Source organism: Hyperolius riggenbachi, chromosome 3 (genome assembly GCF_040937935.1).
Source record: "Hyperolius riggenbachi isolate aHypRig1 chromosome 3, aHypRig1.pri, whole genome shotgun sequence".
NCBI lineage: Eukaryota > Metazoa > Chordata > Amphibia > Anura > Hyperoliidae > Hyperolius > Hyperolius riggenbachi.
The window spans coordinates 465065220-465090551 of NC_090648.1; the positions used below are offsets into that span (position 1 = coordinate 465065220).

General features: G+C 44.3%; 1 protein-coding gene across 2 annotated transcripts in view; it reads left to right on the forward strand.

The window, feature by feature from the left end:
- The window catches only part of SLC25A48 (solute carrier family 25 member 48), a 46338-nt gene extending 21325 nt beyond the window's left edge, over positions 1 to 25013 (forward strand). For both annotated transcript variants that reach the window (XM_068273026.1, XM_068273025.1), the window contains 3 exons: positions 3241 to 3498; positions 9773 to 9906; positions 24798 to 25013. In XM_068273026.1, coding sequence (XP_068129127.1) covers positions 3241 to 3498; positions 9773 to 9906; positions 24798 to 24914 — 509 coding nt within the window. In that variant the 3' untranslated portion in view covers positions 24915 to 25013. The remainder of the gene's footprint in view (positions 1 to 3240; positions 3499 to 9772; positions 9907 to 24797) is intronic.
- The last annotated feature ends 319 nt before the right edge of the window (positions 25014 to 25332 follow it).

The window sequence follows — 25332 nt, forward strand, 5'->3', positions numbered from 1 at the left end:
TTTGCTGCTCTACTTCCCCTCAGACTTAGCTAATGCAGCCTGATTGGCTGAAGCCTCTTTCCCTCCTGTTTCCCCTCCCACACCTCTGTTCCTCTCTGATTGGCCAGTATTTCTCATGCTGAGACAATGCACTTTCCATAGTAGAGGGCGGGCAATCAGGCAGAGGAGACTAAGGGAGGAAATTACATCAGGATTGGCTTCAAAATAGCCACAGTTAAAATGGGAAATGCTAAGAAGGATTTTCTCTTTTTTTACTGTAGAAAAATCACTAAAACCAAAATGTGGACAGTACAATACATGTTATGTAAGTAGAGCAAGTATTTATCTACTTATATATGTGGTTTTTTTTTTGGGCTGAGATAGTATGGCTGACAGCTCCTCTTTAAAGAGGACCTCCACACAAAAATATTAACATTCTGTCAGCGCTGCTGTAATGAAATATTTACCTCCGAATTCTTATCCCACAAAGCCGCCCCGGGGACCCTGCATCACTCCACTTCTGCCGCTTGGCCCCGCCTCCCCTCTCTCCTCTGAGAAAAAAATGCCTGGCAATTTAATGCAGTAAATAGCTTGGCGTTTTTCTCGGAGGAGAGAGGGGAGGTGGGGCCAAGCTGCAGAAGTGTAATGATGCGGGGTCTTTGGGGCAGCTTCATGGGACAAGACTCCGGAGGTAAATAGAATTTTTGATTACAGCAGCGCTGAAGGATTTTTATTTTTGTATGGAGGTCCTCTTTAAGTAACATGTGATAAGATGAGATAAACATGTGTATGTACAGTGCATAGCACATAACTAAATATACTGTGATGCTTTTCTTCTTTTTCTGTCTGAAAGAGTTAATATTCTACTATGCAACTGACAGTTTTGTTTGAGTCGGGACCCAGTCGGACTACTGATAAGGAATTACAGCCATAGAATAGTTTACTCTTGGAAGCCCAGTTCTCTGCCAGGAGAGAATAGATAAAAAAGGATCAATAGTTCATATATTTATTTGAGCACTCAGACACAGAGACAGTCTGTTACATTCAGCTGAGACAAAACAATAAATCTACTTTTTTTTTAGATTTTTAAACATAACATAAACTGTGTGTCATGATATAGCAGCTAGTTATGATATGAGGATAATACAGAAACATATTTTCACATTTTCTGTCTGCTGTGTATTATGTCAGATGTGTATGGCAGCTGGCTTCAGGGTATAATTGGTCACCTGGCTGATGGAAGCTGCTAATGTGAGCTTCTGTATGTCAATGTAAATTACATTTCCATTCAGTGTCCAGCAAGGAGGCTACCATTGTCGACCAGTTACATTGAATAGGCAAAGGAAACTGGACATTTAATTAGGAAATGTCTACCTAGCCTCTAACAAAAAAATGCTTAATTAGACAGTTATCCGACCACTTTGATGCCTATACAGGTGATCGGCTACCTGTTGGTCTGAATATTGGGCTGGAAGTGTTTGAATTGCTTTGAAGTCTGTACGTGTAAACACGATACTTGTTGTTCTCAAAATACAATCGGACTAATTGAGTCTGCAAAGTTCAAAGTGGGACAGGAAAGCCTTGGAATTTTCATGTCACAGCTAGCCCAGATGTGACAGGGGGCAGATGGTGATGTCACACTTTGGGGAAAATTGCATTCATTGTGGGGCTGAACATCAATTGCCCCGGGCAACAAATCAGGCTATAAGAGCCAGCATAAGACCTTCACAAATCATCTTCTCTTGGAGGTAGCGCATAGCTAGAGATGATCCTGATCGAATCAGAAATGTGTGTCTTCCCACAACCAAGTTAGACCTCGTACTAGTAATGTTTACTCCCATTTTTATTTTTATGCAAACTGTCTTTGGTGTATCTTTGTTTCCTGTGTATCTTTGTAATTTTTACTTTGGTTTTGTAAATCTTTTGTATATATTCTTGTCTGCACTGTTCCACTTTTTGGAATATTAAATATTTAATAAGCCTGACTTCTGATGTACTAACAGCCCATAGCCTAGAAAGAGACTGCAGTGTAATTTGCGTTACAAGTTCAGTGCCTGATTGTGCCTTGCTACTGTACGATTGTATTGTGTGTGTGGCGTTCCCGTATTTGGCCTAAGCACGAAGCTGACCCAAATACGAAAATGCTGGAATGCAGACCACTCAACAGCAGAGTGGGAGTTGTCGAAGTGTCTAGCAGCAGCTAGTGGTGGCAGTGAGAAGTGTTTGAGGGGTGACAGCCTTGTGTTAGCTTGAATAAAGCTGCTTCCCCTCTCGATCTGGTCAAACCCGCAGTCGGGAACCGTATCGGCAGTCGTGCTGTGGAGCCAGTTCCTGACACTGTGGGATATCAAAAAGTCCTTTTTAGGAGTAGGAGGATAGATACAATTGTCTATCTCTTCACTTTGTTTTCACATAAGTAGTACTGTAAACCAGCAACACAACAGCACTATAAGGCAAGAGTGCTATCCACTATGTCACTGTGCTGCCCTAACTCCCTTCCATTCTGACACCTTTCAGTAAGTAAGCTCAAAAGGCATGCACAGACTAGACACACTTAGGGATGTATGAAATACACTGGTAGAGGAGTCTAGGAATTTTAGCACAATTCTTGCTCAAAAGTAGTTTAAACATGCAAACTGGGAGATTTATATAAAGGAACCCTTAGCAGAACACTAAAATCAAAACCAGCACTTACCTGGGGCATCCTCCTGAACTCCTTAGCCCACAAGGTCCCTCTGTGTCCTCTAGGTCCTTTCTGTAGTCCCGCTAATGATCCCGTTAGTGCGGCGACTTTGGCTGAAATAATCTGCAACTGCACATGCGCAGCCGGGCCGCGTTCCCGGGTTGATCACGCACACATCACCGTAAGCTCTTGCACATGTGCAGTTCTCGGATGACTGAACTGCGCATGCGAAAGAGGCTTAAGGCAATGCGTGGGTGATAGAGCTGGGGGCGCAGTTGCGGACGACTTCGGCCGAAGTCGCCGCACTTACGGAGCCGCCAGCGGGAACACGGAGGGGACCTGGAGTACGCCGAGGGACCTCACGGGCTACGGGGGCTGGAGGAGGCCCCAGGTAAGTGCCGATTTTGATTTTAGTACTCTGCTCAGTATCCCTGTAAGCATTGCAACCATTTTTCTTGGGAACAAAAAGTCAATAAAAATTATGTTCAGATATTACTACTGTATAGAAAAGTATTTTAGATGGTGTGCGATGTCCCATAGTCAATCATTAAACTGAAACCTTTTTTTCTTTTCTTAAGAAAGCTTGTCAATACCCCAGAAATCAACGCTTCTTCATTATCAAGCAACCTTCAGAGGTCCTATACATTGCATATACTGCATTCTGCAGAAAGATGGCTTCACTGGGATGTATCGTGGTGCTGGAGCGATGCTTCTGAGGGATGTTCCAGGTTACTGTATGTACTTCATCCCTTACACCTACCTTTGTCACTGGCTGACCTGGGACCATCATAGCGCACCAAGTGCTCTTTCTGTGTGGCTGGCAGGTGGCATTGCAGGTATGTGCCCTGTGTATAAACTAAGGACAACATAGCCTGTGCTCATGCTCAGTGACTACAAATCATGGGGACCCCACAAAAACTTTGATGCAGCTCCCCAATGTTTACACCCATTCCTTTGCATCCCCTTTGTTCCCTTTATGGCCTTGGGGCTCCATCTCACAAGGGTCATAAAACAAGTGTGGCCATCATCATCTTCACACCCATAACAAGTGTAGCCACAAAAACACCTGATCTGAAGTATTGTCCTCTGTATTGGAGGAAGGGAAGGTTGGTAGTTGGGGCCCCCACAAAAAGTCTCATCTGAGGATGGCAGCCCCCGTACCCAGATGCAACTTCATGGGGGGGCGCCTAATTACCTCCTGTATCAAGATCTAACAAGTGACCGGCCGGTGGATGAGCACAGCTGGCAGGTGGCAGGGACAATTCTAGAAACTATGGGGCTCCAGAGCAAAAGTAACTTGGGGGCTCTACTGACGGAAGCAGGAGATTTGGGCGCATGAGACAAGTGGACAAAAAGGGCGCCCCATTCACTCCCATTATAAATATCGTTTACCGGGCGCTGAACAGGGAAAAAAAGGCGCCGGAGATTATTAACGTTTTAACAAACGGGGCCCGGAGATTTTTAAGGATTTATAACTATGTTTGTGATGATTTAACTTTACAAAATGAGCCCGTGACGAATAACGTTTATAAAGATACTAAATCACTATTTCTAAAACATTTCTAAAACATTATTATTCACCCAAAAAAATTAATTCCTTTTTTTTATTTACATTTTTTATTTATTAATGTCTGTAAAACATTATTATCCATAGGGGGTCTTAGGTTTAGGCACCAACAGGGGGGTCTTAGGTTTAGGCACCAACAGGGGGGTCTTAGGTTTAGGCACCAACAGGGGGGTCTTAGGTTTAGGCACCAACTGGGGGGTCTTAGGTTTAGGCACCAACAGTGGGGTCTTAGGTTTAGGCACCAACAGGGGGGTCTTAGGTTTAGGCACCAACAGGGGGGTCTTAGGTTTAGGAACCAACTGGGGGGTCTTAGGTTTAGGCACCAACAGGGGGGTCTTAGGTTTAGGCACCAACAGGGGGGTCTTAGGTTTAGGCACCAACAGGGGGGTCTTAGGTTTAGGCACCAACTGGGGGGTCTTAGGTTTAGGCACCAACAGGGGGGTCTTAGGTTTAGGCACCAACAGGGGGTCTAGGGGTTAGGGATAGGTACAGGGAGGGTTTTAACAAACGTAAATATAAGTTTCAGTTTACAAATACGGAAGATTAACGTTTTAAGAATTGCCGATCTCATACACATTATTTAGTGATTTATAAATTCTTAAAACACTATTTCTAAACGAAATTCTACACAATATTTCAATAAACGATAATACTGTTTATCGTTTACACCACGCGCCCTTTTTTCCCGACGCCCTTTTTTGATGTACGCCTACTGACACCCCCCATACACACACACACAACCCACCCCAGGGGCCCTACAGCTGGCTGCCATTCCCCATCCTACCCCATCCGTCACACAATATCATCAGGTGTCCATCTTATGTCCCCTCAAAAGCATTGTTGGGATTCCCATTATTTTCCGCATCTTTTCCCTAAAAAATGCAGATTGGAGTCTTACCTAATCCAGGCAGGACACAGGAGGCAGCACCACACTATGCAACACACACAGGAGTCTTACCTAATCCAGGCAGGACACAGGAGGCAGCACCACCCTCTATGCTACACACAGCGGTGTCTTACCTAATCTAGGCAGGGCACAGGAGGCAGCACCACACTCTATGCTACACACAGCGGAGTGTTACCTAATCCAGGCAGGACACAGGAGGCAGCACCACCCTCTATGATTCACACAGCAGAGTCTTACCTAATCCAGGCAGGACACAGGAGGCAGCACCACCCTATATGCTACACACAGTGGAGTCTTACCTAATCCAGGCAGGACACAGGAGGCATCACCACACTCTATGCTACACACAGCGGAGTCTTACCTAATCCAGGCAGGACCAGGAGGCAGCACCACGCTCTATGCTACACACAGCGGAGTTTTACCTAATCCAGGAATGACACAGGAGGCAGCACCACGCTCTATGCTACACACAGTGGAGTCTTACCTAATCCAGGCAGGACACAGGAGGCATCACCACACTCTATGCTACACACAGCGGAGTCTTACCTAATCCAGGCAGGACACAGGGGGCAGCACCACACTCTATGCTACACACAGTGGAGTCTTACCTAATCCAGGCAGGGCACAGGAGGCAGCACCACACTCTATGCTACACACAGCGGAGTCTTTCCTAATCCAGGCAGGACACAGGAGGCATCACCACACTCTATGTTTTGGACTTTGGCTGCGTATTGACTCTGGTAACAGGTAGTGAAAATGCACCCCATACCCATGGGTCACCATAGCTGGAGTGGGGGTGGTGAGGAGACACCTTGGGGGCCCCCTATAAGCTCTGGGACTTTGGGCCAGTTGCCCCTTTGCCTCTGGGTATTCACACTGTCCATTTTCCAATGTGTATTTACTGCCTCTTCTCCAAGGTCAGCTGCAGGCAGTAAATTCCCCACCTGCCTGGGCCGGCGCTTCCGTAGGCATCCATCTGAAAATGGCGCCTGTGAATAATGGCGCACAGTGTTGCCGCTAATCCGTTTGCCGCTTATCGCTATTTAACGTTAAAGCCTTATTGTTATTTAGCGTTAAAGCCTTATTGTTATTTAGCGTTAAAGCCTTATTGTTATTTAGCGTTAACACACAGAACCCTCTCTGTACCTATCCCTAACCCCTAAACCCCCCGGTGGTGCCTAACCCTAACCACCCCCCTGGTGGTGCCTAACCCTAACCACCCCCCTAGTGGTGCCTAACCCTAAGAACCACCCCCAGTGGTGCCTAACCCTAACCACACCCCTGGTGGTGCCTAACCCTAACCACCCCCCTGGTGGTGCCTAACCCTAAGACCCCCCTGGTGGTGCCTAACCCTAACCTTGACAGTGTTACATTAAATCCATTCATCGTTTTGCAGTTAAATAACTTCTGCAGTTTGGCTTATGTAGGGCGCTATTGATAAATAACATTAGTGTGTGCCACTATTGATAAATAACGTTAGTGTGTGCCACTATTGATAAATAGCGTTAGTGTGTGCCGTTTTTCTTCTTTTTTTCCCTGTGCGCCATTATTATGCAGTACTAACGATAAATAGCGATAAGCGTATCTTTTTAATGCGGCGCCATTTCTATGCATAGGCACTGTGCGCCATTATTCACTGATCCCCCACAAGTGTGGAGCTCGGACTCCTGAGCAACACCAACTCTGCCCACTCACTACCACTACAGGTTGCACCAGGCCATAAGGGCTTCTTCCCCCTCCACAGCAACAGTACACGTTGCTAGCTTGCATGCTAGTGACACATCTATACGGAACCATGTACAGCAGTGGCACAGTCCAGCTGTCAGAGTAGTGTGCAGCCAGTAGAGAAAGAATACAGGACACTTTGAGAATCCCCAGTTAAGAGATGGACTAGTCTAAATATAACCTTTCAGACTTCTAATACCTACTATAAGTGACAGCAAGGAGAGGAGAAATTTACAGTGCATTTTATTCTGGGACAGAAGTACCTCTTATATGAACGTAATTTGAATTTAAAAGACTACTGTTGCAAAAAATTGTAAAATAAAAAAAAAACATGTTAACACATACAAATAAGAAGTTGGTTTCTTCCAGAGTAAAATGAGCCATAAATTACTTTTCTCCTATGTTGCTGTCACTTACAGTAGGCAGTAGAAATCTGAAATTGCCGACAGGTTTTGGGCTAGTCCACCTCTTCATGGGAGATTCTCAGCATGGCCTTTATTTTTTTATAAAGACAATCCTTGAAAATGATTTATACAAAGATGCTGGCTAGCCTCCCTGCTTGCTGCACACTCTTTTGGCAGTTGGACGGAGCAACTGCCATTCACTAAGTGCTTTTGAAAATAAAAAAAAAAACCTGAGAATCCCCCATGAGGAGATGGGCTTGCCCAAAACGTGTGGGTTCTGTCAGATTTCTACTACTTACTGTAAGTGACAGCAACATAGGAGAAAAGTAATTTATGATTCATTTTACTCTGGAAGAAACCTACTTCTTATTTGTATGTGTTTATAGATATTTTACAATGTTCGCAATAGTGGTCCTTTAAAAATGTGTTCATGGTGGTAGTGGTCTTTTAAATGGAGAGGTTCCTTATCATAGTAATCTGGGCGTATAGTGTTGCCTTCTGTGACATGTTATATATTGTTATATATTATGATGTCTACTGTAGAGGCCTGATAAAAAACATCCATCTTCCTGCAGTTGGTTAACCACACTGGAAGTGTCTGTGGTCAGAGTCAGAGAAAAGTGATCGCTGTGCAGTCTACTATTTTCATGCACTTTTGATATAAGATCTGCAGGATCTTACAGTATTGTGCATTCCACGAGTTATTAGAAATAAATACTTATTTATTGTGTTTTATATGCACAGAAAAACAAATGAATCAATTTGCTCTGTGCTATATAAAGCAGAACTGAAAAGCACTGATGTTTTTATCAACAAAACTGAAAGCTACATAAGGATTTATACTTACCTGGGACACCCTCCAGCCCCCGTAGTCCGTGGGCTCCCTTTGTGTCCTTCAGGTCCAGTCCATTCCATTGTTGTCCATCCCAGTAAATCTCACGGCTGAGCCAGTCTCCAAAGTTGCAATCCAATGACCGAAAGCATTCTGCGCCAGTGCAATTACAGGCCTTAACCAACTACGCAGGTGCAGAATGCTCTTCGCCAGGGGAGCGCAACCAAGGAGGCGCACACCCAAGGACACGCATGGGAATTACACTTATGTTGTGTTTATCACAGGTTTCATTCAAGCTACTTATGCACTGCAGAGTTTACACAGTAGCTGAACTTTCTAGGCCGCTTAGTGCCACCGCCGCCCGTCAGAAGCTCAGTTATTTATTAGCCAAACCCCAAAGTCAAAATTACTGTCAGTGTTGCTCCCACCGCTAGGCTGGACTTTGGTTAATTTTGGAGTTGGGGGTGCTGGAGTTCAGCTATTTATAACCATATCCAGAGCACCTGAGGAAAAGAAAACAAGACTATGGCTGTCACAAATGACCTGCTGCTTAATTTAATATAAGTATGACCTGTTTTAGCCATTTAATAATTGAATAATAAAGCTAAAATATATGGTTTTTCTAATTTTTTTAAGGAATTAAATTAGCTAAAATGAACACTAGACAAGACACAGAACATTTATAGGGCGCTTTTCTCCTGGTGGATTCTAAGCGTCAGAGCTTCAGCCACTTAGGTCTCTCCACAGGCAACCAATATAATTACGGAGCCTTGCCCAAAAACTACGTACTGTTTTTATGTACTGGCTTGAGCCAGGATTCAAACCTAGGTCAAGAGCTCGAAGCCTACATCAGTACACTATCCAGGCGACGATAAATATAAAATACAGTGTATATTTTTGACTATTAAATAAGCTAAATTCATAGAAACAAATTAATAAAGTTGGGGCCCAGTGTTGTGGGGTCCAGTCATTCTGGGGGGGGGGGAGGCCCAGTATTGTAGGGTCCAGACATTCTCGGGGGCAGAGGCCCAGTGCTGTGGGGTCCAGACATTCTCGGGGGCAGAGGCCCAGTGCTGTGGGGTCCAGTCATTCTGGGGGGGGGGGGAGAGGCCCAGTGCTGTGGGGTCCAGACATTCTCGGGGGCAGAGGCCCAGTGCTGTGGGGTCCAGTCATTCGGGGGGGGGGGGAGAGGCCCAGTATTGTAGGGTCCAGACATTCTCGGGGGCGGAGGCCCAGTGCTGTGGGGTCCAGACATTCTCGGGGGCAGAGGCCCAGTGCTGTGGGGTCCAGTCATTCTGGGGGGGGGGGGGAGAGGCCCAGTGCTGTGGGGTCCAGACATTTTCGGGGGCAGAGGCCCAGTGCTGTGGGGTCCAGACATTCTCGGGGGCAGAGGCCCAGTGCTGTGGGGTCCAGTCATTCTCTTCCATCCATGCACCTTCCCTTTTCCTCTCTCCATTTATCTTTTCCTGTATCCCCGGTGTGCAATACCCAAGAACAAATACTGTTTGAAGGGAGACTCTGCACATCAAGTCCTTTAACTCAGTTCAGGTAACTGGGGCCTACGACTTCAATCATATAATACTTAAATGATAACATTACTGATGTTCCCACTAATGTTTATTAAAGTGAATAGTTGATGTGTAGGAGTGTAATATTCATTATCACTTAATATTAGGGGCCATTTCCTGGGGAACTGCTACTCCCATGGATGTAGTGAAGAGTCGTCTTCAAGCAGACAGTCTTTATGACAGAAAATATAACGGCGTCAAAGACTGCATTTCAAAAAGTTATCAAAATGAAGGCCTTCAGGTAAAGTAAAATATAAAAACGTATACTTACGACTAACAAATAGCCTCAAGGTTTTGGCATTTTTAGGGTGAACCTAATAGAGACAAGAGGCGTGATTCCTGTCCAGTGTCAGTTTCAATGAAACTTACATTAAAAAATTAAATAAATCATTTTTGTAAAAAGCATCTTGTGAAATACATTAACGCGTACCTGAAATCTTTTTTAAGTATTGACATAATCCTATGTACTTACTCAGCACTGTGAGCCATACTGCCCAACAAAAAGGAGACGAAATACTTGGCGCTACTGACAAGAATGTATTGCTTCATACACTTAACTCACAATGAGCATGCATACAATTCATCTTCTGTGTAGCATTCAGTTTAGAAAGCGATACTTATTGTGTGCAGCGTTGTGGGGGTGTGGGGAGGGCGGTGGCTGCCGCTGGGTGCCTCTCCTCCACTTTGATACCTGAGTGCTGGTGCACCGTACCTTTGTTTTGTAGACATACTGCCCAACCTGAAAAAGTCCCAGCTGCCCAGTTTGCCTATGTCAAAGGCTTTTCAAAAGCTAAACGCGGAAGGGGAGGCAATGGGATGCCTATTACATGCTCATTGCAGCCCAAAACACTCCCACTCCCCACCTATTTCAAAAGTTCACACAGAGTATGATCTGACCTGGGCCCATATGCAGTTAACTTTTTCTCCTGAGTTTTCTCCTAGGCTATATTTCAAAATGTGTCAAAACGGGGTGTTGCTAGGATCCCAAGAGATCCGGGGGACTTTTGTGCACTCCAGATGGAAAATGGGTGTGGCCACATAACAGACTGTGGGTGTGGTCATGAGTAGAACCAAATTTAGTAGGCCTGCCCAGCAAAATTAATACAAAAGAAATGTAGCATATCACAGAAATAGGCAGTAACACTTAAACATAACTAGGTAGAGTTACCTGGCCTCTGTGCTGGCTGCTCTGGATTTCTGCTGGGTGAGCTGGCCTGCTGCCAGCCCCCCCCATATCATTCCCTGACCTTCTAGTGCAGGGCTTTTCAACCTTTCCACTAATTGTACCACTGTTATCGCCTGAAAACCTTCAAGTACCACCTCAACCTTCAAGTATCACCTCAAGTACCACTACACCTCAGAGCATTGGTAAGCCAGCAGCAGTGAAGAGACAGGCAGGCAAGCGGTGCACAGTGACGGCGTGTATACTTCAAATGAGCAGTGATGTCATTTTCTGTATGTGCGCCATCACTGTGCACCGTTGGCCTGGCTGTCTCCTCCACACTGATCTGAGGTCTGAAGTATGCCGCAGAGAAGCACGGCAAGGAGCGAGGGAGGGGGAGCCAAACTTTGTGGAGGCAGGACAGAACCAGGACAAGTGGCAGGTGGACAAAAAAGTGGCAGGCAAATCTGGTGTGTACCACCTGGCCAACAGCAAAGTACCACCGGTGGCAAGCGTATCACAGGTGCAAAGCCCTGGTCTAGAGAGATTAGCCTGTCTAATTAGGCCTTATCAACAAGTATACAGCAAGTGTAAATGAGGGCTGTCAGGTGTGCCACTCTATGCCATAGTTTGGGCTAATATGTAAACACAGGAGGTTAACCCTTTTGTGTTCCTATGACACCAGAAAGTAAACACTGCAGGGTTTTTGTAAGATTTCTGTAAGTTGAAACAAAGAAATGTTGTTTTTTTTAAAGTTATGATGCTGTTGCTTATCTCCTTAGAGCAGAGAGGAAGCTCTCAGTTAAGGTCCGCTTCAAAAACTGACAGAACCAACAGGTTTTGGACTAGTCCATCTCCTCACGATGGAGTCTCAGGGTTTCCCTTTGTTTTCAAAAGCATTTGCTGAACGGCCATTGTTAAGTCTTAGACTTAGCAACTGCCATTTAGGAAATTATTTTAAAAAACAAAGACAACCCTTTGTATCCCCAATGAGGAACTCTACTAGTCCAAAACATGTTGGTTCTGAAAGATTTTAACTGCTTACTTTTTCACTGTAATGGTCCTTTAAAATGGTAATTTGATAACAACTGGGAAGGTCAGGATGTACTGCTGCATTGCTGAGCTTATTTCAGTAATATCTCAGACACTCATGTGCTGTGCAGCTGTGTGTTCTGACAATGAGCTGCTGCATGCATTTCTGTGCCAACACAGTGCTGTCTCCTTTCAATTAATACTGCCATGCAGAGCAAAACACGCGCCATACATTTTAGTAAAGAGAAGTAAATGGTTGGCACTCTAAAAATTGGTACAGAAAGAGCAGTAAATCATTCTGTAATTAAGATAATCCAAAATTCCAAAGCAACAAAGTACCTCTTTATCAAGAAAAAACAGTGCAAGTTAATCTGAAAAACAACTCCGCAACAATAAATCACCATAATGCACAATAAATAAATACATTTGAAGTAGCCCTAGAAAAAGAGGGTCACCATCGTGGAGGAACACAAGTACCAAACACTAAGGTAGAGAATGTGTGGACAAGTTTCAAAGGTGGCTAAAAGTGCTTCTAGCCTGAAAAGAGAACCACTATGAAAGCTGAAGCCAATAAATGGGTCATTAGGCTGGGAGCAAGATAGGAAGATAAAACACCAACATAGGCTTTTTCTTCCACTCCCTCTCTACAGTTATCAATATAATAATTCCTTTCTTTGTATAGCGCTTCTCTCCTGTCGGACTCAAAGCGCTTGCGAGGCAGCCACTACAGCGCACTCAGTAGGCAGTAGCAGTGTTAAGGAGTCTTGCCCAAAGAACTCCTTACGTAATAGGTGCTGGCTTACTGAATAGGAAGAGTCAAGATTTGAACCCAGGACTCCTACGCCAGAGGCAGAGCCCTAAACCAGCCACCATATCTGACACCTGTCACTGTTAGAGATAGCCAGTTTTAAATTGTGCAAATCGTGATGCAAATGTAGCCCCCAAAACACAAAATGAGGTGGCAAATCAACATTCAACATTGAGGATCTCAAGGCAAAATAAATAAAATAAGAAAGGAAGAAGGAAACAATTGGAAAAGGATAGTCGAAAAATGGAAGTTGAAAAATGACAGTTGGAAAATAATGGCTGTTAAAAACCAGTTAAAATTTGGCTGTATGAAAATGACAGTTGAGAAATGGCAGTTAAAATTTGACAGTTGGAAAATGACAGTTAAAATTTGACAGTTGGAAAATGACAGTTAAAATTTGACATTTGGAAAATGGCAGTTAAAATTTGACAGTTGAAAAATGGCAGTTAAAATTTGACAGTTGGAAAATGACAGTTGGAAAATGACAGTTGGAAAATGGCAGTTAAAATTTGACAGTTGGAAAATGGCAGTTAAAATTTGACAGTTGGAAAATGACAGTTGGAAAATGGCAGTTAAAATTTGACAGTTGGAAAATGGCAGTTAAATTTCACAGTTGGAAAATGGCAGTTAAAATTTGACAGTTGGAAAATGGCAGTTAAAATTTGACAGTTGGAAAATGGCAGTTAAAATTTGACAGTTGGAAAATGGCAGTTAAAATTTGACTGTTGGAAAATGGCAGTTAAAATTTGACCGTTGGAAAATGGCAGTTAAAATTTGACAGTTGGAAATGGCAGTTAAAATTTGACATTTGGAAAATGCCAGTTAAAATTTGACAGTTGGAAAATGGCAGTTGGAAAATGACAGTTGGAAAATGACAGTTGGAAAATGGCAGTTAAAATTTGACAGTTGGAAAATGGCAGTTAAAATTTGACAGTTGGAAAATGAAAGTTGGAAAATGACAGTTGGAAAATGGCAGTTAAAATTTGACAGTTGGAAAATGGCAGTTAAATTTCACAGTTGGAAAATGGCAGTTAAAATTTGACAGTTGGAAAATGGCAGTTAAAATTTGACAGTTGGAAAATGGCAGTTAAAATTTGACAGTTGGAAAATGGCAGTTAAAATTTGACCGTTGGAAAATGGCAGTTAAAATTTGACAGTTGGAAAATGGCAGTTGGAAAATGACAGTTGGAAAATAACAGTTGAAAAATGGCAGTTAAAATTTGACAGTTGGGAAATGGCAGTTGGAAAATGGCAGTTGGAAAATGACAGTTGGAAAATGACAGTTCAACTTTTAACTGCCATTTTCCAACTGTCATTTTCCAACTGCTATTTTCCAACTGCCATTTTCCAACTGCCATTTTCCATCTGCCATTTTCCATCTGCTATTTTCCAACTGTCAAATTTTATCTGCCATTTTCCAACTGCCATTTTCCAACTGCCCTTTTCTAACTGTCTTATTTAAACTGTTATTTTCCAACTGTCAAATTTCAACTGTTTAAAGGACCACTACTGTGAAAAAAAGTGAGCAGTTGAAGGCGAAATTAAGTGAGAGGCATATTGAGGCTGCCATATTTATTTCCTTTTAAGCAATGCCAGTTACCTGGCTATCATGCTGATCCTCTGACTCTAATACTTTTAGCCACAGCTCCTGAACAAACACATGCAGATCAGGTGTTTCTGACATTATTGTCAGATCTGACAAGGTTAGCTGCATGCTTGTTTGTGGTGTGATTCAGACACGTCTGCAGAGACATAGATCAGCAGGGCTGGTATACGGCTATTGCTGGAAGCAGAATTGCAGTGTTTTAAAAGCAACTTCAGCACTGTTTTCTGATGGCGCCGAAGTTACTCAGTGTGCACCGCTATAGCCATAATTCCTATTTCGGCCTGTGATGGCGCCGGCTGCGCTCAAATCTCCTGCACTGTTATTACATAACATTCCCCTGCATAATTTTATAGGTAGCCTAGTCCCACCATCAGAGAGCTGAGAGCTAGGCAGTGACTCACCACAAAGTTCGGCTCCCCCCTTGCTCAATCCTTACTGTGCTGCCCTGTGGAATAGTTCACATCGGTAAGCCAGTCGCAGAGAAGTGAGAGTCAGGCAAACGGTGCATGGTGACGGCGCGTATACTTCAAGTACAGGAAGTGAGCAGTGATGTCCCTTTCTGTATCTGCACTATTACTGTGCACTATTTGCCTGACTGTCTCTTCCCCACTGATCTGAGGTCTGAAGTATGCTGCAGAGCAGCACAGCAAGGAGCGAGGGAGGAGGAGCCAAACTGTGCAGGCAGGACAGGACCAGGACAAGTGGCATGCGGGCAATAAAGTGGCAGGCAAACCTGGTGTGTACCACCTGGCCAACAGCAAAGTACCACCGGTGGTAGCCTTGTTCTAGTAGACCCCCTCCCATGCGCCCATGGGCCTCCCATTGAGGCACCACAACTCCCAGCATGCCTCCATAGAAGAACCACAGCTCCCTGCATGCCCCCATAAAGGCATCACAGTGCCTAACATGGTGCCGCAGCACCCAGTATGCCCACATAGAGGCACCACAGCACCCAGCATAACCCTGATTGATGTACCACAGCTCCCAGCATGCTGGCCATTGAGGCACCACGGCTGACTCTGCCTGGGGGACATCTGGGGCACCCCAGATTAGATCCGGGGCACGTGCCACTGATCTTTGGGGCTAGGAAGGCCCCTGGTCTATAAAATTCCTTTTAAACTACCTGAGAGCAAGAAAACAAAATCAGTTTAATAGTAATTTTTCCCCTACTTTTTTGTACTTTCTCGATTGCAAAGTACTGGTTAATTATTTTAAAGAGAATCTGTATTGTTAAAATCGCACAAAAGTAAACATACCAGTGCGTTAGGGGACATCTCCTATTACCCTCTGTCACAATTTCGCCGCTCCTCGCCGCATTAAAAGTGGTTAAAAACAGTTTTAAAAAGTGTGTTTATAAACAAACAAAATGGCCACCAAAACAGGAAGTAGGTTGATGTACAATATGTCCACACATAGAAAATACATCCATACACAAGCAGGCTGTATACAGCCTTCCTTTTGAATCTCAAGAGATCATTTGTGTGTGTTACCTTCACCCCCTGCAGCTCTCTCACACTGAAGTGACAGGCTTCCTGCAGACAGCTCTGCCCGTGTCTGTGTAATTCCTCAGTATGTTACAGCCCAGCTCCTTTCACAGCCTAACAGAGAAGGATGTTTATCCAGCTCTCTTTCACTGATAAGCAGAGAAGCTGCTGGCTTATGTAAATAACACACACTGGAGTGTGCATAGAGGGGGGCTGCATAGCAGAACCACAACACTGAAGTACTTGGCAGCCTTCCAGACACAGGCCGACAAGTCTGACAGGGGAAAGATACATTGATTTATTACAGAGACTGTGATAGAAGAAAGTGCTACAGTAAGCCAGAACACATTAGAATAGCTTTTGGAACTTGTAGGATGATAAAAAACAGGATGCAATTTTTGTTACGGAGTCTCTTTAAATACAAGACGAAAAATAGGAGAAAATGTTAATTTCATATGGGCCCTGATGTTGTTCATGGCTCTACAAGAATGTGCATGAGATGAGTGCAGGTCACAATGCCCCAGATGTAAATCTGGGCCATCTTGCCAGCTGAAATTACATTTTACAAAGTCACAGGTTATGTAACCTGCCTATATTTGACCAACTGCATGGATGTGCAGAGCCTAATCAGATGCAGCCTGTCATGGGAAGCACTGCCACCTCCTCCTGCTGTAAGGTTTGCTATAAAGGGGTTCTCTGGTATCTGTAAAAAAGCTAAAACTGACACTTACCTGGGGCTTCTATGCCCCCTGCAGCTGTAATGTCCCGCGCTGTCCTCTTCCGATGCTACGTTCCCCGACGCCAGTAACCTGCTAATTATTCATCTAACTAGACGAAAAGAACTGTGGATGCGCGGACTCAGTCCCACGTGCGTCATCAGGAGCTCACTGTGCAGGTGCAGAACAAGAAAACTTTTTATTGCGCCCTGCGAAGTAAGCTCCCAGTGACGAGTGCGGGAGCGAGCCACACAGCCACAGTTCTATTCCTCTAGTTAGGCAAATAATTAGCAGGTTACCGGCGGCAGCGAACGTAGCATCGGAAGAGGACAGCGCGGGACATTACAGCTGCAGGGGGCCAAAACAAGCGTGTCAGTTTTAGCTTTTTTACAGATACCAGAGAACTCCTATCAAAACTTTATGAAAGAAAAATAATTTGGCCAGCAGAGAGTCACAGCACTTGTGCCTCAGTCTTAACCACTTGAGGACCTAGGGCTTTCTACCCCTTAAGGACCGGCCACTTTTTTTCCATTCAGACCACTGCAGCTTTCACGGTTTATTGCTCGCTCATACAACCTACCACCTAAATGAATTTTGGCTCCTTTTCTTGTCACTAATACAGCTTTCTTTTAGTGCTATTTGATTGCTCCTGCGATTTTTACTTTTTATTATATTCATCAAAAAAGACATGAATTTTGGCAAAAAAATGATTTTTTTAACTTTCTGTGCTGACATTTTTCAAATAAAGTAAAATTTCTGTATACATGCAGCGCGAAAAATGTGGACAAACATGTTTTTGATTAAAAAAAACCCATTCAGTGTATATTTATTGGTTTGGGTAAAAGTTATAGCGTTTACAAACTATGGTGCAAAAAGTGAATTTTCCCATTTTCAAGCATCTCTGACTTTTCTGACCCCCTGTCATGTTTCATGAGGGGCTAGAATTCCAGGATAGTATAAATACCCCCCAAATGACCCCATTTTGGAAAGAAGACATCCCAAAGTATTCACTGAGAGGCATAGTGAGTTCATAGAAGATATTATTTTTTGTCACAAGTAAGCGGAAAATGACACTTTGTGAGGAAAAAAAAAAAAAAAAGTTTCCATTTCTTCTAACTTGCGACAAAAAAAATGAAATCTGCCACGGACTCACCATGCCCCTCTCTGAATACCTTGAAGGGTCTACTTTCCAAAATGGGGTCATTTGTGGGGTGTGTTTACTGTCCTGACATTTTGGGGGGTGCTAAATTGTAAGCACCCCTGTAAAGCCTAAAGGTGCTCATTGGACTTTGGACCCCTTAGCGCAGTTAGGCTGCAAAAAAGTGCCACACATGTGGTATTGACGTACTCAGGAGAAGTAGTATAATGTGTTTTGGGGTGTATTTTTACACATACCCATGCTGGGTGGGAGAAATATCTCTGTAAATGACAATTTGTTAATTTTTTTTACACACAGTTGTCCATTTACAGAGATATTTCTCCCACTCAGCATGGGTATGTGTAAAAATACACCACAAAACACATTATAATACTTCTCCTGAGTACGGCGATACCACATGTGTGGCACTTTTTTGCACCCTAACTGCGCTAAAGGGCCCAAAGTCCAATGAGTACCTTTAGGATTTCACAGGTCATTTTGAGAAATTTCGTTTCAAGACTACTCCTCACGGTTTAGGGCCCCTAAAATGCCAGGGCAGTATAGGAACCCCACAAATGACCCCATTTTAGAAAGAAGACACCCCAAGAAATTCCGTTAGGAGTATGGTGAGTTCATAGAAGATTTTATTTTTTGTCAAAAGTTAGCGGAAAATGACACTTTGTGAAAAAACACAACTAAAATCAATTTCCGCTAACTTTTGACAAAAAATAAAATCTTCTATGAACTCACCATACTCCTAACGGAATACCTTGGGGTGTCTTCTTTCTAAAATGGGGTCATTTGTGGGGTTCCTATACTGCCCTGGCATTTTAGGGGCCCTAAACCGTGAGGAGTAGTCTTGAAACGAAATTTCTCAAAATGACCTGTGAAATCCTAAAGGTACTCATTGGACTTTGGGCCCTTTAGCGCAGTTAGGGTGCAAAAAAGTGCCACACATGTGGTATCGCCATACTCGGGAGAAGTAGTACAATGTGTTTTGGGGTGTATTTTTACACATACCCATGCTGGGTGGGAGAAATACCTCTGTAAATGGACAATTGTGTGTAAAAAAATCAAAAGATTGTCATTTACAGAGGTATTTCTCCCACCCAGCATGGGTATGTGTAAAAATACACCCCAAAACACATTGTACTACTTCTCCCGAGTACGGCGATACCACATGTGTGGCACTTTTTTGCACCCTAACTGCACTAAGGGGCCCAAAGTCCAATGAGTACCTTTAGGATTTCACAGGTCATTTTTGTTTCAAGACTACTCCTCACGGTTTAGGGCCCCTAAAATGCCAGGGCAGTATAGGAACCCCACTAATGACCCCATTTTAGAAAGAAGACACCCCAAGGTATTCCGTTAGGAGTATGGTGAGTTCATAGAAGTTTTTATTTTTTTGTCACAAGTTAGCGGAAATTGATTTTAATAGTTTTTTTTCACAAAGTGTCATTTTCCGCTAACTTGTGACAAAAAATAAAATCTTCTATGAACTCACCATACTCCGTACGGAATACCTTTGGGTGTCTTCTTTCTAGAATGGGGTCATTTGTGGGGTTCCTATACTGCCCTGGCATTTTAGGGGCCCTAAACCGTGAGGAGTAGTCTTGAAACCAAATGTCGCAAAATGACCTGTGAAATCCTAAAGGTACTCATTGGACTTTGGGCCCCTTAGCGTACTTAGGGTGTAAAAAAGTGCCACACATGTGGTACCGCCGTACTCAGGAGAAGTAGTATAATGCGTTTTGGGGTGTATTTTTACACATACCCATGCTAAGTGGGAGAAATATCTCTGTAAATGACAATTGTTTGATTTTTTTACACACAATTGTTCATTTACATAGAAATTTCTCCCACCCAGCATGGGTATGTGTAAAAATACACCCCAAAACACATTATACTACTTTTCCTGAGTACGGCGGTACCACATGTGTGACACATTTTTGCAGCCTAGGTGCGCTAAGGGGCCCAACGTCCTATTCACAGGTCATTTTGAAGCATTTGTTTTCTAGACTACTCCTCGCGGTGTAGGGCCCCTAAAATGCCAGGGCAGTATAGGAACCCCACAAGTGACCCCATTTTAGAAAGAAGACACCCCAAGGTATTCCGTTAGGTGTATGGCGAGTTCATAGAAGATTTTATTTTTTGTCACAAGTTAGTGAAAAATGACACTTTGTGAAAAAAAACCAATAAAAATTAATTTCCGCTAACTTTTGACAAAAAATAAAATCTTCTATGAACTCGTCATACACCTAACAGAATACCTTGGGGTGTCTTTTTTTCTAAAATGGGGTCACTTGTGGGGTTCCTATACCGCCCTGGCATTTTACAGGCCCAAAACCGTGAGTAGTCTGGAAACCAATTGTCTCAAAATGACTGTTCAGGGGTATAAGCATCTGCAAATTTTGATGACAGGTGGTCTATGAGGGGCCGAATTTTGTGGAACCGGTCATAAGCAGGGTGGCCTTTTAGATGACAGGTTGTATTGGGCCTGATCTGATGGATAGGAGTGCTAGGGGGGTGACAGGAGGTGATTGATGGGTGTCTCAGGGGGTGGTTAGAGGGGAAAAGAGATGCAATCAATGCACTGGGGAGGTGATCGGAAGGGGGTCTGAGGGGGATCTGAGGGTTTGGCCGAGTGATCAGGAGCCCACACGGGGCAAATTGGGGCCTGATCTGATGGGTAGGTGTGCTAGGGGGTGACAGGAGGTGATTGATGGGTGTCTCAAGGTGTGATTAGAGGGGGGAATAGATGCAAGCAATGCACTGGCGAGGTGATCAGGGCTGGGGTCTGAGGGCATTCTGAGGGTGTGGGCGGGTGATTGAGTGCCCTAGGGGCAGATAGGGGTCTAATCTGATAGGTAGCAGTGACAGGGGGTGATTGATGGGTAATTAGTGGGTGTTTAGGGTAGAGAATAGATGGAAACACTGCGCTTGGGTGGTGATCTGATGTCGGATCTGCGGGCGATCTATTGGTGTGGGTGGGTGATCAGTTTGCCCGCAAGGGGCAGGTTAGGGGCTGATTGATGGGTGGCAGTGACAGCGGGTGATTGATGGGTGGCAGTGACAGGGGGTGATTGATGGGTGGCAGTGACAGGGGGTGATTGATGGGTGATTGATAGGTGATTGACAGGTAATCAGTGGGTTATTACAGGGGAGAACAGATGTAAATATTGCACTGGCGAATTGATAAGGGGGGGTCTGAGAGCAATCTGAGCGTGTAGGCGGGCGATTGGGTGCCCGCAAGGGGCAGATTAGGGTCTGATCTGATGGGTAACAGTGACAGGTGGTGATAGGGGGTGATTGATGGGTGATTGATGGGTAATTGGTGGGTGTTTAGAGGAGAGAATAGATGGAAACACTGCGCTTGGGTGGTGATCTGATGTCGGATCTGCGGGCGATCTATTGGTGTGGGTGGGTGATCAGTTTGCCCGCAAGGGGCAGGTTAGGGGCTGATTGTTGGGTGGCAGTGACAGGGGGTGATTGATGGGTGATAGGTGATTGGCAGGTGATTGACAGGTGATCAGTGGGTTATTACAGGGAAGGACAGATGTAAATATTGCACTGGCGAATTGATAAGGGGGTGTCTGAGGGCAATCTGAGCGTGTAGGCGGGTGATTGGGTGCCCGCAAGCGGCAGATTAGGGTCTGATCTGATAGGTAACAGTGACAGGTGGTGATAGGGAGTGATTGATGGGTAATTAGTGGGTGTTTAGAGGAGAGAATAGATGGAAACACTGCGCTTGGGTGGTGATCTGATGTCGGATCTGCGGGCGATCTATTGGTGTGGGTGGGTGATCAGATTGCCCGCAAGGGGCAGGTTAGGGGCTGATTGATGGGTGGCAGTGACAGCGGGTGATTGATGGGTGGCAATGACAGGGGGTGATTGATGGGTGGCAGTGACAGGGGGTGATTGATGGGTGATTGATAGGTGATTGACAGGTAATCAGTGGGTTATTACAGGGGAGAACAGATGTAAATATTGCACTGGCGAATTGTTAAGGGGGGGTCTGAGAGCAATCTGAGCGTGTAGGCGGGCGATTGGGTGCCCGCAAGGGGCAGATTAGGGTCTGATCTGATGGGTAACAGTGACAGGTGGTGATAGGGGGTGATTGATGGGTAATTAGTGGGTGTTTAGAGAAGAGAATAGATGGAAACACTGCGCTTGGGTGGTGATCTGATGTCGGATCTGCGGGCGATCTATTGGTGTGGGTGGGTGATCAGATTGCCCGCAAGGGGCAGGTTAGGGGCTGATTGTTGGGTGGTAGTGACAGGGGGTGATTGATGGGTGATAGGTGATTGGCAGGTGATTGACAGGTGATCAGTGGGTTATTACAGGGAAGAACAGATGTAATTAATGCACTGGTGAATTGATAAGGGGGGGGTCAGAGGGCAATCTGAGCGTGTGGGCGGGTGATTGGGTGCCCGCAAGGGGCAGATTAGGGTCTGATCTGATAGGTAAAAGTGACAGGTGGTGATAGGGGGTGATTGATGGGTGATTGATGGGTAATTAGTGGGTGTTTAGAGGAGAGAATAGATGTAAACAATGGATTTGGGAGGTGATCTGATGTCGGATCTGCGGGCGATCTATTGGTGTGGGGGGGGGTGATCAGATTGCCCGCAAGGGGCAGGTTAGGGGCTGATTGATGGGTGGCAGTGACAGGGGGTGATTGACGGGTGATTGACGGGTGATTGATGGGTGATTGACAGGTGATGGACAGGTGATTGACAGGTGATCAGGGGGGATAGATGCATACAGTACATGCGGGGGGGGGTCTGGGGGGGGGGGTCTGGGGAGAATCTGAGGGGTGGGGGGGTGATCAGGAGGGAGCACGGGGCAGGGGGGGGAATAAAAAAAAATAGCGTTGACAGATAGTGACAGGGAGTGATTGATGGGTGATTAGGGGGGTGATTGGGTGCAAACAGGGGTCTGGGGGTGGGCAGGGGGGGTCCTGATGGGTGCTGTGGGCGATCTGGGGCAGGGGGGGGGGAAATCAGTGTGCTTGGTGCAGACTAGGGTGGCTGCAGCCTGCCCTGGTGGTCCCTCGGACATTGGGACCACCAGGGCAGGAGGCAGCCTGTATAATACACTTTGTAAACATTACAAAGTGTATTATACACTTTGTATGCGTCGATCGTCGGGTTAACATCCCGCCGGCGCTTCCGTATGGCCGGCGGGATGTTGCGGCGGGTGAGCGGCGCCAGGCGGAGGCGGAGGATCGCGTCACGGATGACGCGATCGCTCCGCCCATGCCCATACAAGGACCGCCGCCAATTGTCAATACGGCGGTCCTTGCGGCGTCCACTTCCCGGCCGCCAATTGTATATACGGCGGTCGGGAAGTGGTTAATATTATTAAGGCGCGAGAAGACTTTCCCCCTACCTTTTCAAGAAACTCCCGCATTCTGGAAGAAATGTATGCCAGCAGGATTAGCTTCCTTTTTCAAATAATGAAATGTAATAAATGTTTAACTAGAGTTCATATTTAATTTGTTCTAATAAGTATTGTCAATGACTCAATCAGCCCGATCAAATTCATTTTTTTCCTAAGTTTTCTCCTAGGTGATGTTTTTACATCTTATCAATAACATGCCTTTTAAGCCTCTAGCAAGCAAAAAAAATAATCAGAATAATTTTGACAGTACTTTTTTGCCCACTTTTTGGTACTTTTTCAATTGCTGAGTGCTGAAAAGTTATTTTAAACAGAAGATGAAAAATTATCCCCTGGTAGAAAACTTACGAGAAAAAGTGAATTGGATCGGGCCCAATGGCCTATATGCAATTCACTTTTTCTAACAAGTTTTTGCCTAGGAGATCATTTTTCATCTTCTGTAAAAAGTAGGTGGAAAAGTACTGACAACATTTTCTTGATTACTGATGGCTTAACAAGTATTTTATTGATGAGGAATAAAAATATCACATAGGATAAAACTTAAAAGAAAAAGTTAATTGCATATGAGCCAATGGGCCCAATCCAATTCACTTTTTCTCCTAAGAGATAAAGTTTCATCCTCTGTTTAAAATAACTTCTTAGGACTCTACAATTGAAAAAAAAAGCCAAAAAAGTAGGTGGAAAAGTACTGTCGAACTGATTCTGAGTATTTTCTTGCTTGCTGGTGGATCAACCACTTCCTGCCCCTATGACATAAAAATAAGTATCTGCACTCTTCTCCCTACAAAACCTTAGATAACACTGTTTATCTATCTCTGACCTGATAACATCACTACAGAGTTGTAAAGTAATGACAGCAAACCCCTCTCCTCCTTCCAGGGAAATCAATAGCAGAGTTAGGGCTGGTTCACATGGACGGCAGGCGGCGTCGCGGCGGCCAGAAGCCGTGTCGTCCTGTGATGGCTCATCTGGGGGTGGGGGTACGGCAATCGTTTGCTTCCCATTGCGATTGGCGTTTCTCATCCCTGCAAGGGGACATGAAGCCGTGGCGGCTAGGCGACCCTGGACGTCGCATGCGGCTTCTAGGGGCGGCTGAAAAAACACGTTAAATTGGGATCGGAACACCGCGTTTGCACAATCGTTGGTAATCGCCAGTAACTATTCAATGCTAAACACTCCCATTCACTTGTATGGAAGCGTTTAGCTGATGAGTCCCGAACGCTTGGCAGTAGATGCCAAGCGTCCGTGTGAACCGGCCCTTAATTAGTAAACAAGTGTAATACACATTCCGGGAGCAGACAATAGCAGAATCTATTTGTTACTTCATTTGCTTTGACCGTGTGTCAGATGTAACAATTGACTGTTTAAATAACCAGGAGGGAAAGACAAAATATGTGGGATTAATGTACAACAGAACTGTTTACATTAAAGCTACATTGTATGAAAGTTACATTGTGTATTTTTTCTTTTTTTTTTTCCCCATTAAAATGTATAGAAAATAAGGTCATTACTAAAAACAAATATCAGCCACAAAAAGCCTAATTTGTCCTGAAAAAAAAACAATATATAGATTATTTCGTTGTGATAATTATTGATAAAGTTATTGCCAAAGTAATCAGAGCTGAGCTGAACTGGGTAGGGAAGTGGTTAAAATGCATTTTATTGATAAGATATAAAAGTATCACCTAAGAGAAAAAGTAAATTGGATTAGGGCCAATGTGTTTAAATTATTTTGATAATGTGCAATGAAGGTAAAATTATAATCCACCACAAATGTAATGTCTTTCAGGTCTTTTTTAGGGGAATCACAGTCAACGCCATACGTGGATTTCCAATGAGCGCTGCTTTGTTCCTGACCTATGAACTTTCCTTGAAAGCCTTGAAGACTAACAGACAATCTGACTAGTAAAAAAAAAACCCGACTTGTGGAGGCTGTGATACTAGGAATTACACTGTGACTTGTTTTATTTTGCTGATTTCCATTAAAACTCTCTTATTTATTAAAGTTGCCTAAATCAGTCATTTTGGAAGACCGTGGAAAGTTTTATCGAAGCATCAAGAACAGATATTGCACACTTGTGTTGTAAGTCCCCTTAAACTGCTTATGCATGTTTAATAATGATAACATGAAAGGCATCTAGAAATGCTACTTCCTACCACAGGCCTTGCTAGAGTGACACGGGAAGGAAAATCTCCTGTCGCTGCGTCATGTAGATGAGGTCAAGATTATAATCGCACTCTTACAATCAGATATGAGGATTCTTCTATAGACTTGTTCCGTTTCTTTCTTCTTCTTTTTTTTGGTCATGCTACCAAAAATAAAA